This window comes from Actinia tenebrosa, unplaced genomic scaffold (assembly GCF_029948245.1).
Source record: "Actinia tenebrosa isolate PJP-AT-01 unplaced genomic scaffold, QUT_ActTen_1.0 PGA_scaffold5__44_contigs__length_20552954, whole genome shotgun sequence".
NCBI lineage: Eukaryota > Metazoa > Cnidaria > Anthozoa > Actiniaria > Actiniidae > Actinia > Actinia tenebrosa.
In genome coordinates this window covers 19217189-19233079 of record NW_028292582.1, presented here as the reverse complement: position 1 = coordinate 19233079, position 15891 = coordinate 19217189, and the positions used below count along the sequence as shown (strand labels likewise).

Genomic DNA, 15891 nt, shown 5'->3' with positions numbered 1-15891 from the left:
TTTATCAAGCATTCCCAATGGTTTTTATTGTATCTTTTGTCTTTTGTCATTATACAAGAAGCAGTGTTTTGAGCGCCACGTCAGAAGTTCTATCCATCAAAAAAGGTTGGAATAATTTTGACAAAACCCACTCATTCGAATCCCCAAAACCGCGAGCAAAAAAATCTATCCCAACAAAAAAATTTCTCTAAATGCATCCTCGAATTATTGACTGATTAGCCCAACAGGGCTGGGCTTTTAGGGGGAAAATAAAATGCGAAAAAGAAAGTACAAGTTTGGAAAAATAATTTTCGACAAAATTAAGAACAAAAGAAAGTGCTCATGGATCAGCTGTTGACAGTCGCCCCTCCCCCTTATATTAGTCATGCGTACATATTGATAGTAAATACAAGTGAGCGACTCGAATCAACTCTTCTATCGAGTGCAGTTGGGCTAAAAGAAGCTGTGATCTAATACCTGTAGGCGGTAAAATTCTCATTGGAAATCATGCCACACTCTAAAGGACATAAGCAGAAGACCAAGCCAACGATGAATGGCGATGCTCATTCGGAGGACCACGAGGATTTAGAAGAAATTGATGAGAATATACGATGTTGTTACCCAAAAGGCTGCACCCTTAACACTTCCGTGGAACTGTGCAGGGCTGTGCGTGTGATATGCAATAACGATGCCTGCACGCTTGGAACCTATATGCACTCAGAATGCTTCGAAGCTTTTGAAGATGAAATTCTAACGTATTTACGAGGCACTGGGCGAGCGCGAAGTTGGTCAGAAAAACAGAGACGCCAAAATATATGGACAAAAAAGGGTTATGATCTCGCTTTCAAATGTTGTGCGTGTGGCTGCGGAAAAGGGCATTTAAAAAAGGATTTAGATTTCGTTCCTCCATCACCGAACGATGCCCAAGCTCAGGGAGGAAAAGTAGTGAAACGAAAGAAGAAGAAATCTAACGATAAACCGACTATAGGGTGTGGAAGTAGGCCACGAAGGAGTTCTCAGTCGTCTGTGTGCAGTCAGTCACCTCCTGAATATTCACCTATCTCCCCTCCCGTCAGAACTCCGACCAAGAAAACGAAATCCCAAGAACACTTCTTTGGGGAATCCTTTCCAAGCTTGGATAACATTGAACCCATCAACCGACCCACCACAAATGGGAGTTTATCTTTCAATTTTTTGAAAAGGTTGGATCTCGGCTCGTTCCTAGCCGTTCTACCAAAACACAAAGTGAACCCCTACCACATCAAAATGGAGGACGAGGGAGTGGACGATGCTCGACCGTTTGTCCTCTCAAGCCTGTCTTCCCGTTTATTATCCTCTGTTCACTGTGTTCTTTGCAGTCGAGAGCTAAGTGTCTTTGACAAATACCCTCTTCTTGACGGGACATTTTTCCTAACTCCACGAGAATTAGCTCCATGTTGCATCGATGTATCTCAACAAAAAGGAAAGACGCAGTATTTAACAGCAGTCTGTATGCAATGCTTAGAAGGGACGCCAAACACTATCAGGTGTAAACTCTGTAATAAACGATGGGATGGCTCCACACATCAACTTGGAACTCTCTACACGTATGATATATTTGCTGCTTCGCCGTGCTGTCAAAATAGAGTCGCTTGTCAGAATTGCGCAAAGCCAGTAGTTAATCTAGAACAGGAGAGCTCTTTTCAGTTCTTCTCGGAGTACTCTCAAGCTCTAAAATGCCCTCATTGCGGCGTTTCTGGATACCATTGTATAAAACCTTTATCTTCGTTCGAGACATTGTCTCCTGGGCGGTAATAACCAGAGAATATATGAGAAAGCATTTATTATTACAGTCTACCAGAATATTCAAATGTTTATGGAGCAAGTGAACTGGTCAGACAAAGGACGCGTTGGAGCTGAATTTCATTGCTTTTGTGATGACATCAAAGTATAAAATAATGATATTCACATACATGTATCAGCTGTTTCAAGGCTTTTCAAATAAATCCAGCCGCTCTATAATTTATAGCCTTGGATCAGTAAAGAATCATATCAGCAAAGAATCACTAATAGTAAGAGGCATTGTAGAGTTTTCTTCCTCTAAGGAACAAAATGTGTCTATCTTGTTATACTTTCATTTTAGTAATTGTAACTTCCAGCCCCTATGACATGAATTTTAAGTTTTTCACTAGAATTGTGCTTTTTGAAATTGACTTTAAAAAACATGCTTCTAGCTTCAATGATTTTCACAGTTTTGAATGAACAAATGAATGAATGAAATTTAGAAAGATTTGACGAGATATAGAGTAGGAGTGAAAGTGGTCATTGAGCCATTGTTAAATTGATGAGCATTTTTGTGTTACCTGATTGACAAATGTTGCTACGTGCTATCATACCTATTTCTTTCTTGCATAAGTACCAGTGCTGTTGTGTCTAATACATACCTCAAAGATAATCAGAAACAACCTCAAAGTTTAGTATTTAGATGTACAGTATTTGCAGATAAAATTGCAATCCTGTAGTAAATCCATGCTTGTTTAGAAAGATTTTCCGTGCTATCAGATTCCTTCCATATTTGAACCAAGTTACACAGCTCTTTCTCTCGCTTATTTAATGACATCAAAATATTAAGCAGTAGCTGTAGAAGGTATCTAAATTCTCCCAACATTATTCAGTCATTTCTTTAATCTGACAAATGAGAATTTAGTCTTTCATCAACACAATATAAATTATTATTTGTACCAGCAGCTTTTACTTAATGTTCAGGATTGTGCAAGTTTGGAAAAAGTGAATATAATGAAAAGCAAGAAAATATCCAATCACAGTTTATTTACAAATAAATGCTGTTAAAATACTAAACTTCTACTTTTTTAAATCTTGAACACTCCCTTTTCTCATTTGTAAAATGGTGTTGTTTATTTTGCCCGTGAAACCAAGTTGTTTATGCCTAATTAAAAAACTGGTTTTCTGAGGCAACAGAGATAGGCAAAAAGTCATTCCAAGAAGGAAATAAACCGAGGACATGAATGATGAAGGTGCTTTACTGCAATTTTCTTAAACATATGAACTCTGTTTCTCCAAGTTGCAAAATGAAATGTATTTTTTTGCTGTCGCCAGTCAAAAATATGAAAGGTACTGACTGATTAGGTTTGATTGACAGCAGGAAAAAAAAACTTCAGCATGCCAGCTCGAAGACAGAGTTCATATGTTTGTGAAAATCACAGTAAATGGTTTTGTCAAAATCAACAACGCTAAATATCTCAACAACCATCCGTGTGTGTTCTTAATAAGAATAATGTGAAACAGCAATTATTATTCCAGCTATTCTTGGATCTTGGAATGACATATCTCCTATTGCTTATACTCCAGTTTCAAATTCTATGTTGTACTGGGTTAAGCCTTGATTCTTTATGGAATAGTTGTGGATATTCATACATTCCAGTTTGAAGAATCATGGAATTTCAAAGTGTTTTTATTGTTGAAGTCGTGCATTCTTACTTTACCATTGGTATTTGTGAATATTTAGACACTGATTTGAGCCTAAGCCCACATAAATGAGTCGGTGTTCAAAGAACACAGGTGGTTTTTTACTAAAAAAACCCGGTCTAATGCTTATTGCCTTTGGCTTTGTCAACCTTTTTTGAAATAGGTATGATTAGCTGAGTAATAATCAAAATAAGGTCAGCCCCTCAGTCCTCCAGGGATTGTTTAAAAAACCTTCACGACTGAACCCTTTTAAATTTTATTTAGCCCCATAAAATTACCCATACTAATAATATTTATATGTGTAAAGGCATTGCACCATCACACGATGGCAGCCATGACAGGAAACACAATATTGTCTTTTCCAATGACTGGAAAAACATGTTCTTTCTAATGTAAACCAGATTAGATAGGTTCAGTCGTTTCTACCTCCTGCCATCAGGCTACCATCACATGATGGTTTCTATTGGGTGCGACTCTAATATCTGCTATTGAAGTCTCCTTCTCAAAAACAATCCAATGTTAGCTTTCGATGGGTGATTGATTTTTTTAATTTTGAGTTTGCGTCCAAAATATTCACTATAGCCCAAAATTATAACCTTATGGCTATGACTGGCAAAATGTGAGCCAAGTTAGGAGAGCGAAGTACCAGAGTGCTTCTTCACCAGAGTGCTTCTTCACCAGAGTGCTTCTTCACCAGAGTGCTTCTTCACCAGAGTGCTTCTTACAGTGCAACAACTATAAAAGGGGTCACCCAGACAGCAAGAACCAATCAAATTGTTGAAAAAAAACTATACATTCCAACTTTGGGTAGTGCAGCCAATCAGAAAACAGCAGAAACATTAGCCTTTCAACTTATTTTTTTATTCACACGAAAAATGACGATGGCTATCTAGTTATTTATACGTAACATCAGGGTCAAATTAACTATTCTCGTGCAGTCTAGGTTTATGATTGTCTCCACTAACCAAAATTGCAATGTTTTCATCCTACATTTCAATTGACCCCTTGCAGCACATCGGAATGCAGCTCAATTTGGAGGACATAACATATAGGTTTCCAATTTTCTTGAGATTGAAATTATTTTGTTTTGTCCTCCCAATTGAGCTGCTTTGACGTCACATGCAAGGGGTCTATTGGTTCTCTTGTCTAACTCATCCAAGTGGCCCCGGTTACAGCAGTTATCGTGAAATAATGACTGGGTGACTTCGTTTTCGTGCACTTGTCAGCCATTATGAGAAGGGTGTATGGCTGATGGAAAGCGTGAGCAAACGCTGTGTTATCATAAAGTACTCCAGCAATCAAGAAAGTGAGATTTATAAACCTGTTACAATAATTATTTTATATACTTTTTAATACTGAATGTAAATTTACTATATTACTGTCACTACCGTATATTCATAATATTTGTACTGTTGTTGCCTGTTGACTGTTAAAAACTCTTTTTCATAAAGTAATCTTTCTATCACTGAATATAACTCATACAGATGTGCCATACCATGTTGCAACCATGAAAGTGCATGCCTGAGCAATACAATCTGATAGGCAACTGATTTCATATGCTGTGATGGGTTCAAAGAATATCGTCAATTCTGTGGGGTGTGCTGTAAGATGTTATCAATTTAATGTTACCAAATAATATTCTGTAATATCATTCCTGTTCAATAGTATATATTGAAATAAACTTTTCACCTCAGCTTTCTGCTTCTAAGAGATCTTCTATCTCTTTTTCCCATTCTCCATTGTCTCCTTCATCAACAACTTCGTAGTCCTAGGAGAGCAAGGCCCAAATTTTTAATTTTTGAAAACTCAGGATGAAAAAATTTTGGGCGGGAAAGGGACAATTTGGATGGAAACGCCCCAATTTTTGAAAGTCTGAATAATTGAAATTAATATTTGAGGATAATATGCCTCAATTATAATTATGAAAATCAGTTTTTTAGTTAAAAGTTTAGACTGGGAGCCACTTGCAGTTGAGAAATTTTGGTCTAAAAGTGAAAAGAACAATAGGGTGAATAAATGGTGTCATTTACTCACAATTTTGATGCTGAATAAAATTGATAATTTTTATCTGCCAGTTTTTACTGTGAGGAAATGTTGCTCAACTACTATATTGGGGCCATATTATACCAAGTTTAACCAAGTTTGGAGTCATTTCCAATTTTCATCGATTTTCATCCAAGTGCTCCAAGGCTCTCCAGAATAAAATGTTTAAAATTGCATTAAACATAGAAAGGATCGAACTAAGTTTAAGTGCTGTAGATTCGGTTAGTACGTTGTCGAGTAGTGAACTGACTAGAATTTTACCAAAAGTTTCTTATTGCCGAAAAGGTAGGAACATTGTGTATGTTACATTCTTTTATTCCTACCAATAAATATATTTGGTGATCCACCTGTTTGTACCATACATGAAATACTATGCTACTAAAGCCTCTCAATCAAATCTAAATTTAAAGATATCTAACGTGACCTACTTAGCAAAAGCAACAGGGAAAATGAGAGGCAACTGACACAAAATCCTCCACAATGAGAACTAGCCAGAACTAGCAATGTGTAATGCACAATGGAAGAGCAAGCAAAAGCACTGGCAGATCAATCCACACTGACTGAGCTGTTGCATATTATTACAACAATGGCCGTACCATTTCCCAGTTAACTTTGCTTGATGCTATTTTTGTAAATAGGCTATTTGACTTTGATTAGTTGTAAATCTCAGGTAACCTAATTCACCATTTTACAAACATCAGTTCACTGGTCAAACACAAAGCATTCAGTCAAGGTTGAAAGGTTCAAATTTCAATAATTCCTTTGAAAGTACCTTGGTGCCTCACTTGAGCACTATGAGTTTGACTAGCGAACCGATGTATGGAAAAAGGTGAATACCATTCTATGTCTTGATATATATTATTTGTGATCCAGCAAACTTGGTGTGAATAAAGTGCCTTACTAGCAGACACATCTTAAAAATGCACATTGCCTAGAGAATGGGTGCAGAAAGTCAAAAATCATGGGAGGAGTGGGTAGGAAGAAAAATACACATCCTCAATCTGTGGGGGGTGAGGTATGGGGAAACTAAGAGGAAGTTTCCATGATGTAATCATTCATTGGTATGATATAAAAAAACTCACCTGCAGTTCTTGTTGTAACTCCTTCTCCCATTCTGGGATGTCATCTTCTTCAGGAGGCAGTTCTGTCATTTCAGAAATAAATTAAACTTGTTAAAGACTCAAATAACTATTTTTGTGCTTTTCTGACAGTATTGTGACTGACAGCTTCTCTGTGTATTGTATACACCTTTTTTTAAATTTATTTATTTATTATTATTATTTACAATTTAGGAGGGGAACACTAGGTGTTACCCTCTAGATGTTTACATAAATTACATGGTTTTTTTTTTGTATACACCTCAGCATTTCGAAAATCGTTGTCACACCAAGAGCCTCAAGTAACAAGCCAAGGCTCCAGAGAACGTCGGTACTTTTAATTATAATTGATTTATTCATGGTCCATGCAAGTGACTATAGCTCTCCACTAATTATTGTCATCTCAAGCAGCCTTGCCTGAAGCAATTCATGAAGTCAATAAATGAAAATGCACCATAAATAAACTAATTACAGCTAAAACTACCGGCATTCTCTAAGGTCTTGGCTTGTTGCTTGAGGCTTTTGGTGCGACAACGATTTCTGAAATAGATTTTTTTAAAATTAAAATAGCAGCAATATCTACAAACTCTAAAATGGTCTATAAAATGAATTGAAAAGTAAAAAAAAGGCAATCAATATAATACCTCTATTAATCAGTCCCTTTATTAAGCAAATACCTTTTATTAAATGAGCAGCTGTATGGACCTAGTAGTTTCAAAATGTCTTCCCATGCATATATTTACATTAAAATGAAGCATGGGTGTCATAGTGGTGAGAGCGCAAGCTTGCCTCTCACAGATGCGGCCCAGTGCCATTACCAATACAACCACCATTATATAATGCAATTAGCTATTGATAGTATAGAGCACATATGTGAGGAAAAAAAGAGTATTACTTACTTGGATCAAGTTTTTTCTTGGTTTTAGAATCACTCTCGGCAGCCATTGCTTTTCGGTCTACTCCAATTTGCTGCAGGTCTTCATGACTCAATTCTAAAAATACCAAAATCTTAATGAAATATTTTTAGGTGTTTTGGTCTGTAACCAAGACAACTCCTGACATAACACTTTTTCCTGTGTGGAATAGGCTGCATGTAGCCGAACGCTATTATGGCTAAGTACAAACATATTAACCAGAGTTAAAGTCGGGCTGTACGAGGGCTAGTTTGTTTACACCTACAGCATGTTTTCCAGTGTGTAGGATTACATTTAACTAACCTACATTGGTCTAAGTTTAATGGCAATGCTTTGTTTGAGAGAAGTCAAAAACCAGACTTCTACAAGTTACCCAACACCCAGTCTTGTCTTGTTGATAGAGCAGTTTTAGGGGTGGGGGGGTTAATTTTTACCAATGTTGTAGCTGTGCCATAATATTTATCTTTACATATTAACTGTAATAATATTTATATGAGAATATATATAAACTATATACTTGTATGCTGTTGTAATGTATCAATTTGAGCTGATCCTCTCAGTATATCAAGCAACTTATGCAGCAGCAAATTGAAAGACTCAGAAGAAATCAGCTTAATTCATGATGTAATAATATTGTGGTTGTGATTTGATAAAGCAAAAGAAAACAAGTCACTATCATGTTTTCTATTCATATGATATTCATATGATAACCATTCTTATGAAAGCCATTTCAGTGTTAAACTGCTCTAACCCAGATCATTTAATTTAAGAAATAGAACACCTTTCCCATGCTCTATTAAGTTATACAGCACAGTTGTTGTCCAGCCAGAATGAACATAGTGAGGTAAGTATGTATACAATAGACCCTTTTTGAGTTCCAAATTACCACTGTGTTCCTTGATTACAGACTATCATTTACTCAGGCTTAGCCTCGCATCAGCATTTAAGTATTCACAAATTTCAATGTTAAAGTAAAGAATGCGCAACTTCAACAATACAAACATTTTGAAATTCGACGGACCTTGACTGAGACATGTGAAAATTCTACACAAAATCGAGGCTAAGCCTGAGTAAATGAGGAACACAGCGGTAATTTGGAACTCGAAAAGGGTCTATTAAACCAGCATGAAAATGACACTTATGCTTTACCGTGTTGGGCTTCTTGATGTACGAAGTCATCACTAATGAATTCATGTTGAGTTGGGCTGTCAGGAATGTCGTCAATATGATCCTGTATAAAAAAGAAACATTAACTAAAGGCTGTTACCATGTGTGATAATCATTAAGAACTATTGGAGCTCTATCTCATCAGTGGATTACAATTAATTCACCACTCTACAACTGTCATAAACCCTGGGGGTACTCTTGCCCGTTAAGAATAGGGATGTTCCACTGAGCCCTGATATTCACACCCTGTTATATATAAAAAAATCTGTTCCAGTACTTGCAAAAAAGAACCCCCCCCGTGATCATACTGTACATCTAGGCAGAAATAAAACCTAAAAACTATCGGCACTAAAAAAATGAAAATAAGAATGGATTGCTCTTTTTAAAATTTTACCAGAAGTCTGTAGTTTAAGGAAGCATCATAAATTGAACCCCCTCCCCTACCCACTCATCCCTTGGAAATACCAATCCCCCTATGGGAGGGGTATGGATATTTTCTGGAACTGCATGAAACTGCATATAACTGAATAACTGAATTTAACCTCCCTAACCACTGAAAATAATTGAGGAAGCTATAGGAAAACTGATATTTTCTGGAACAACTGGTACTCAATATACCCTCTTCAGACCCTCCCCACTCCTTGGAAATTCCAATCCTTTGGGGAGGTATGGATATTTTCTGAAACTACACAATATACCCTCCTCAGACCCTCCCCACCCCTTGGAAATTCCAATTCCCCTCTGTGAGGGAGGTATGGATATTTTCTTGAACTACACAATATAACCTCCTAAGATCCTCCCCACCCCTATTTGGAAATTCCAAACCTCCTTCAAGGTCAAGGTATATTGATATTTCCTGGAGCCACAGCACTTAGATGACATTATGTAAGCATATTTAATTCTAATTGTCTACATTTTTGCAGGAATAGCCCGTTACCTTGTCAATGACAGCAGGAATGGGTTTTGGAGCACTTGGCGAAGAGTCTAGATGTATCGAAGAATGAAAGTGTTAGCTAAACAACACTTTTAATTTTAATTATAAACGTAATGACAGGGATCATGATAAATAAACAATAATTAAAAACAATTGATATCAATGGCACTTCAATGGCTCAATCATTATCATCATTAATTTAATTTGTCATCATCATCATTTTATCACCAGCACCACAGCACCATCATGATCATAATCATAATCATCAATTTTATTTTTCGTCACCACCATCATCACAATCATCATTACCAACATTTTCACCATCATCAATTTAGTTTGTCATCACGATCAACATCCTTACTATCATTGTCACCATAACTATCCATCCTGTTATCATCATCATCAACTTTATCCATCATCGTGGAAATGATATCATCATCATCATCAATCATCATCATCATCAATCATCATCATCATCAAGTTAATTTGTCATCACCAACAGCATCATTTATCCATCCTTACCATCGTTGTCACCATTACTATCCATCCTGTTATCATCATCATCAACTTTATCCATCATTATGGACATGATATATCAATCATCATCAATCATCATCATCATCAAGTTAATTTGTCATCACAAACAGCATCATTTATCCATCCTTACCATTGTTGTCACCATCACTATCCATCCTGTTATCATCATCACCATCATCAATCATCATCATCAACATCATCATAAACCATCATCATGGTACCTACCTGTTTCTGCTTGTCCTTCAGTGGTTTCAGCCTGGGTGGCAGGTTTTTCCGCACCACCGGAAGCTAATGATGTTAGCTGAGTTGATTGTTTAATCAGTGACACCCTATAGAAATAGTTCCTCCAGAACCTCTCTTCTTTAACCCTGAAGTATAGAGTATATATTTGTTCAATCAGAGCTTTGTACTAACAACTCTTCGAGCTTTGAAATATCTTTTGAGTTGACCTAAGTCAGGGCACAGCTAACTCACATAAATCCCTGAAGCATAGAGTATATATTTTGTTCAATCAGAGCTTTGTACTAACAACTCTTTGAGCTTTGAAATATCTTTTGAGTTGATCTAAGTCAGGGCACAGCTACCTCACATAAATCCTTAAACAACCTCTGGGATGACCTAAGTTAGAGCACTCAGCAAACTCACAGATTGAATTGGAATTTAGTGCAGTTGGAATTTGTGGAGATAGGGAAATCACAGAACCCAGAGAAAACTCTCAAATCAAGGGAGATACCAAAAAAACTCCATTCACATGTGATGCTTAGTTCAGCAATCAAACACAAGTGCCCTAATAGACCTTTTCTGAGATAACGATTATGGTGCATTCTGGTCTAGCTTGGAAACAAATATCTTTTCTTCATCATGCCTTATATAATGTTGTTTGTATCGAACTTAGACCACAATGCTGTCCTGTTTATCGAACTCAGAAAAGGCCTATGCCACACCACCCTTGATTCCCTGCTAAACTGTCATTAACCTGTCATTAACAGATCTTGACTATAGAGGCTTTGCACCATCACGTTATAACTGAATTCTTTCTCGTGTAAATCAGATTAGACCAGATTTAATTGTTCCTGCCTTCTGTCATACATGGCTGCCATCACGTGATGATGCAAAGCCTCTATAGCATCATATCCCATAAGAATCGAGTATTGTTAGTTTCTTACTTGTTTGTTTGGGTAGCTGTAGAAAATACCCATAACCCTGATAATACACTGATTCTGTATTCATTGTCCAACCTCCCTAGTTACTGTTGCTATGTCGGACAAGCTAAAATGCGTCTTTGATATACAGCATGGAAGAAACTGCACTAATTGCTGAAAATTTCTAATGTCTGTCTTAGAAGCATTCTAAAGCCCTGTTGACACTGGCGATTTTTGCGGCGATTTGTGGTGATTTGTGGCAATTTTCGGAAATATGAAATCTTTGGTCTCATCTTTCAAAAGAGACATTCGTCTAGGAAAATCTTGGTATCCTGAAAAAAACTTTACAAGTAAATTCTTTACCATTATTTATTATGGACAAAATAGCAAAAAAATCACAGCAAAAATCACCGCAAAAATCGCTAGTGTAAACAGGGCTTTAAGGTACATTAAGAAAAAATTGATAGCTACTAAAAAAAATCATGAATTCGAGTCTGTTGGTCGGACAAACTATATTCCAATGGGTAAACTACCCATTGTTTGAGTGGACACTCAAGCATAGCCAGGATAGGTCTATCTATTAATAATTTAAAATGTTGGACATACTTTTTAGGTACAAGGTTGAATCTCATTTGTTGTAGGTTTTCATCTTCTTCTAGGGTTGCCAAGGCAACAGGGAACATGCTATCGTTGTCATAGTGGAACTGCACTCCTGATGGAGGATCACGAAGAAAGTTCCTTTCATCCTGAAAAACACCTTTTTATACTCAACAAATGGTGCATCTCTTTTTATAAAATGGATGGAAACAAATACTGCTCATTAGGTATAATCAAAGATCATGCTTATATAGAAATATTAAAAATATACGTATATTTTGATATAGGGGAGTTGTTGCTGAGACATTGTTACAGTATATGCAACACACTCCATGCCCACTTCCACTACCAGTACTTTTTTAGTTTTAATGTCCTTAGCACACAACTTTCATCTCACGTATTGCTAAATTAATTTTTGTGGAGGGAGGAAAACCACCGAGAGTACCCAGAGAAACCCTTGTGGCAAGGGGGGAGAAAAATAGTTACTTCAAACAAGCTCTGTTCAGATGTGATTTCTGCAGGAATTTAACCTGTGACCATATGTCGTCCTCTTGTCTCTGAAGGATCTTCCTATTGGTCAGGAGTGATAATGGAATATATGTATATGTGGAATAGGGAATGACTTACTGCAAACTAACAACTCTTTACATTCAAGGAATCAAATTTCTCATGAATACATACAGTGGATAGAGCCAAAATCTGTGATTTCATTGAAGCTTCCTCATTGTAACCAACCCATGGTGGAACAGCAGTTTCTAAAGTAATTTTAACAGAAAATATTAAAATTAATAATAATATACTCTTGTTTTCCTTAAAACAAGTATAGCACAAATGCATTGCTTAGCATTCATTCATTTATAAATACAATGTTACCACTCTTTTTATTGCTACACGCTGATTGAGACAACAGTTGTGACAGGGAAATTGGTCAATACACTTCTGTCAATCAAATATATAAATATAGATAAGTTATAGTGCTTGGGAACGAGGTTATTGCGGGCGAAAGACCCTTGGAAATAAATTCAGAAAAATTGATTTCCGACCTCGCTGGGTTTGAAAATTAATTTTTCCGAATTTATTTCCAAGGGTCTTTTGCCCGGAATAACCTCATTCCCAAGCACTATAACTTATTTACATTTCTATATCTTGTATTTTATAAGTGCTACGCAGTCCACATATTATCATTTTTGTCAATCAAATAAATTGGTCAGTACTTTATTATATTCTCTGATTGGTGGCAGTGTATTGCCCTATGTCCCTTTGCGACTGTTGTCTCGATCAGTGTGTAGCATTGAAAAGTCAGTGGTAAAAGTAGCCAGGGCCGAAGGCTTTAATGTAACCAAAAAATTAAAGTCAATGAAATTTATTTATAATTTGCTAAGAAAATAAGTATAAAAATAATTTATCATTTGTCACTAGCAGAAAGGAATTGGGGAAATCAAAGTCCCTGATAGGAATTCAACCCATGACCTTCCAGATACCAGTTGGATGCTCTAACCATTAAGCTAAGGGTAAGACTCATGATAATCCAGTCATTTCATTGTTAGAGGTATTATTCATTACAGTATCTAACCCATATTCCAAAGCTAGGTCATGGGTTGGATTCCTATCAGTGACTCGGATTTTCACCAATATATACCTAGTATGAAATCTGCATTAATTAAGTACCTGATCTCTTGTGCTTTTCTTTGACAAACTTTTCTTGTTCCTTTATGAAATCTCCAAGGATAGTCTTAAAAAATCATATTATAGCAAAAAATCTATCAATAGTATAATAATAATAATAATAATAATAATAATAATAATTTATGCCCACATAAAATTCATTGGGAAAAAAGTAAATTAATTGTTATAATTGTTATAATATAAATAACTGATAATGATAACTGATGATGATGAAAGACGACGATGATGATAGACTTTATTTAGAGAGGGTGACAGTTGCCAACTTAACACTGATAAAAAAACTTGTGGCCCTCTGTGTTTAATGTCTCTAAGTGAGACATGATCGTCATTATGTGTGGTCAGCTGTGCCACTGCGAAGGTCTGACCACTAATTTTGCAGATATTTTTAGAGCAAAGGCAAGAGGTTTGAACTCCCCATCTTCCTCACATCAGACTGGTACCCAACTAACTAATCAAACTGAGATGTTCAAATATGTAGCAATCGGTCCTCGAGCTCAAATGGGCTATTGACTCATAGGCTATAAGAGCGAGAGGACTAATTGTTTTAGTCAAATCCAACTAGTCAATCAGATACATGTATATAGATCGCAAACAATTAAAGTTGAATTTAATGTTTTGGTTTTCAAAGCCGGCATTTTTTGCTACTAGGATATATCTTATATAGCTCATCCAATCAGAATGCAGCATTGAAGATAGACCACTAGTTGGATTTGATTAAATATTACTAGTGTCATTACCTTTTTCTCAACTGTATCTTTCACCATTAGTGCAGTTGTAGAAGCAGCACTTGCCATGCTGAACAGAAAACCTTGAGTACAAAAGGATAGCTTTATTCCAGTCTATAAATGTGTAGGTGCACAGGGTATGTAGGAGGGTAATATATAGTGTACTGTAGAATCTCGGTTATAACACACCTCACAATTATAAGTCCACCCAACTGCTAGCAGAAATTTCCTTCTGGCTATAAGCCATAGTCATAAGCCCCCTCCAATGATGGAGAACAGCTGTGCATCCCTATAATACACTGACAATCCATTCAGACTATAGTAGTTTTTAGAAAATCTGCATTTCAAACATTTTACAGGCATTGTTGAATGAGCAAAGCCTCCATTGCAATATTTTTATAATTTTTAAATAATCTTTCATGTCCCTCACACTAGGCATTGGAAAATCAAAGGTGTAGGGAGGTTCTGAAGAAAGTCTTCTTCATCTTGATGAAGGGAGGGGAGGGCCAGGGGGAAGCCGTGCAGACAAATTAATCCACCTCAGAGGGAAGAGGAAAAGAGTTTTCTTTTGAACTGCAAAATGCTCTGAAAATAATTTACAAAGTAGCATTGAAAGAGATCATAGTCCTACTTTTTATCAACTTCGTAAATAAAGTACAGCAGAATAATTGCAGCATTCATTCTCCCAAAGTAAAAATATTTAACAAAACAAATAAAAAATACGACATAAAAATACAAATTTTTTGTCATAATATTATTTAAAAAATATGGTTCTCTTCTCTTACTTCCAACGTTTTTAGCCATGTCTTTAGCATAATCAAGGTCTTGCTGTAGATTAGAAGCACTACTTTGGCTGCCATCGTCTTTAGATTCTGATTCTTGTGGTTTTGTCTCGACTGCTTCGTTCTTCTCCTTGCTCACTTCGTCGTCATCTTTCTTCGATTCCTCGTCATTTTTAGCTTCAATGTCGTCTTTTTTCTGCTCCTGCTTTGACTGCTGGCCCTCTCCATAACCCAGCCAGCTAAACATACTGCCTATATAACCGCTAGGGAAGATTAAAGCCCAAAAATGTTAAATTTGTAGCAGGAATTGCAATGAAAATAGATGAAAATACGAACTGTACTAATGTTATGACGTCACTTTGAATCTGAGCCCACCGTCGTTGTATCAGCGGCCATCAAAATTTTATATAAGAACTTTATTCATTCATTTCGCGACCTCTCGTTTTATTAATTTTTATTATTACTTTTTTAATCTATTTATAGCTCATAATGAAAATACCAACGAAAACTGTAACACAAGGGCCAGCACTTAGTATCTTAATTTTCAAGCACACCTTGCATTTTTCAACTCTATCTTGTTTTTTGAAACTTAGAAAAAAAAAGTTTTGGAAAATAACAAAGTTTCTCTCGTGTCTGACAGCAAGTGAAAATCTAAGAAAAAACATTGAAAACTGGACTGGATCCTTATTATATCCCCCTTACTTTTCGACCCTCGAGCATGCGCACTCCGGATCCACTACTGTAAAACCGAGCATAGGTCACGTGATTACTTCGGTCATTTTGGATTCGAATGGTGAAAAAAAAAATCAAAATAATAACACGA

The 15891-nt window shown here is 36.3% G+C and overlaps 2 protein-coding genes across 3 annotated transcripts; one reads left to right on the top strand and one right to left on the bottom strand.

The window, feature by feature from the left end:
- The first annotated feature begins 378 nt into the window (after window positions 1-378).
- Window positions 379-2817, top strand: LOC116290671 (headcase protein homolog). The gene has a single exon (XM_031697771.2). It carries the CDS (start codon window positions 487-489, stop codon window positions 1771-1773), a length of 1287 nt encoding a protein of 428 aa, XP_031553631.1. The 5' UTR covers window positions 379-486; the 3' UTR covers window positions 1774-2817.
- On the bottom strand, window positions 2771-15423 carry LOC116290672 (synapse-associated protein 1). 2 transcript variants are annotated; one of them, XM_031697773.2, is made up of 12 exons: window positions 15072-15423; window positions 14299-14369; window positions 13544-13607; window positions 12557-12630; window positions 11885-12024; window positions 10362-10504; window positions 9603-9649; window positions 8648-8729; window positions 7484-7576; window positions 6570-6631; window positions 5134-5212; window positions 2771-4765 (listed from the first exon to the last, which is right to left on the bottom strand). In XM_031697773.2, exons 1-11 carry the CDS (start codon window positions 15313-15315, stop codon window positions 5135-5137), a joined length of 1098 nt encoding a protein of 365 aa, XP_031553633.1. In that variant the 5' UTR covers window positions 15316-15423; the 3' UTR covers window positions 2771-4765; window position 5134. The 2 variants fall into 2 exon arrangements, with proteins under 2 accessions (XP_031553633.1, XP_031553634.1); XM_031697774.2 differs by having other exon boundaries at window positions 2771-4179.
- Between the last annotated feature and the right edge of the window lie 468 nt (window positions 15424-15891).

What these genes read in the sequence shown, in the direction of transcription:
- LOC116290672 (XM_031697773.2), bottom strand. Translation starts at nt 15,315, where the DNA reads ATGTTTAGCTGGCTGGGTTATGGAGAGGGCCAGCAGTCAAAGCAGGAG. An exon ending in CATGGCTAAAAACGTTGGAA is followed by an intron (nt 14,370 to 15,071) that starts GTAAGAGAAGAG and finishes TTTGTACTCAAG; the next exon opens with GTTTTCTGTTCAGCATGGCA. An exon ending in AGTTACAACAAGAACTGCAG is followed by an intron (nt 5,213 to 6,569) that starts GTGAGTTTTTTT and finishes TTGCTCTCCTAG; the next exon opens with GACTACGAAGTTGTTGATGA.
- LOC116290671 (XM_031697771.2), top strand. Translation starts at nt 487, where the DNA reads ATGCCACACTCTAAAGGACATAAGCAGAAGACCAAGCCAACGATGAAT.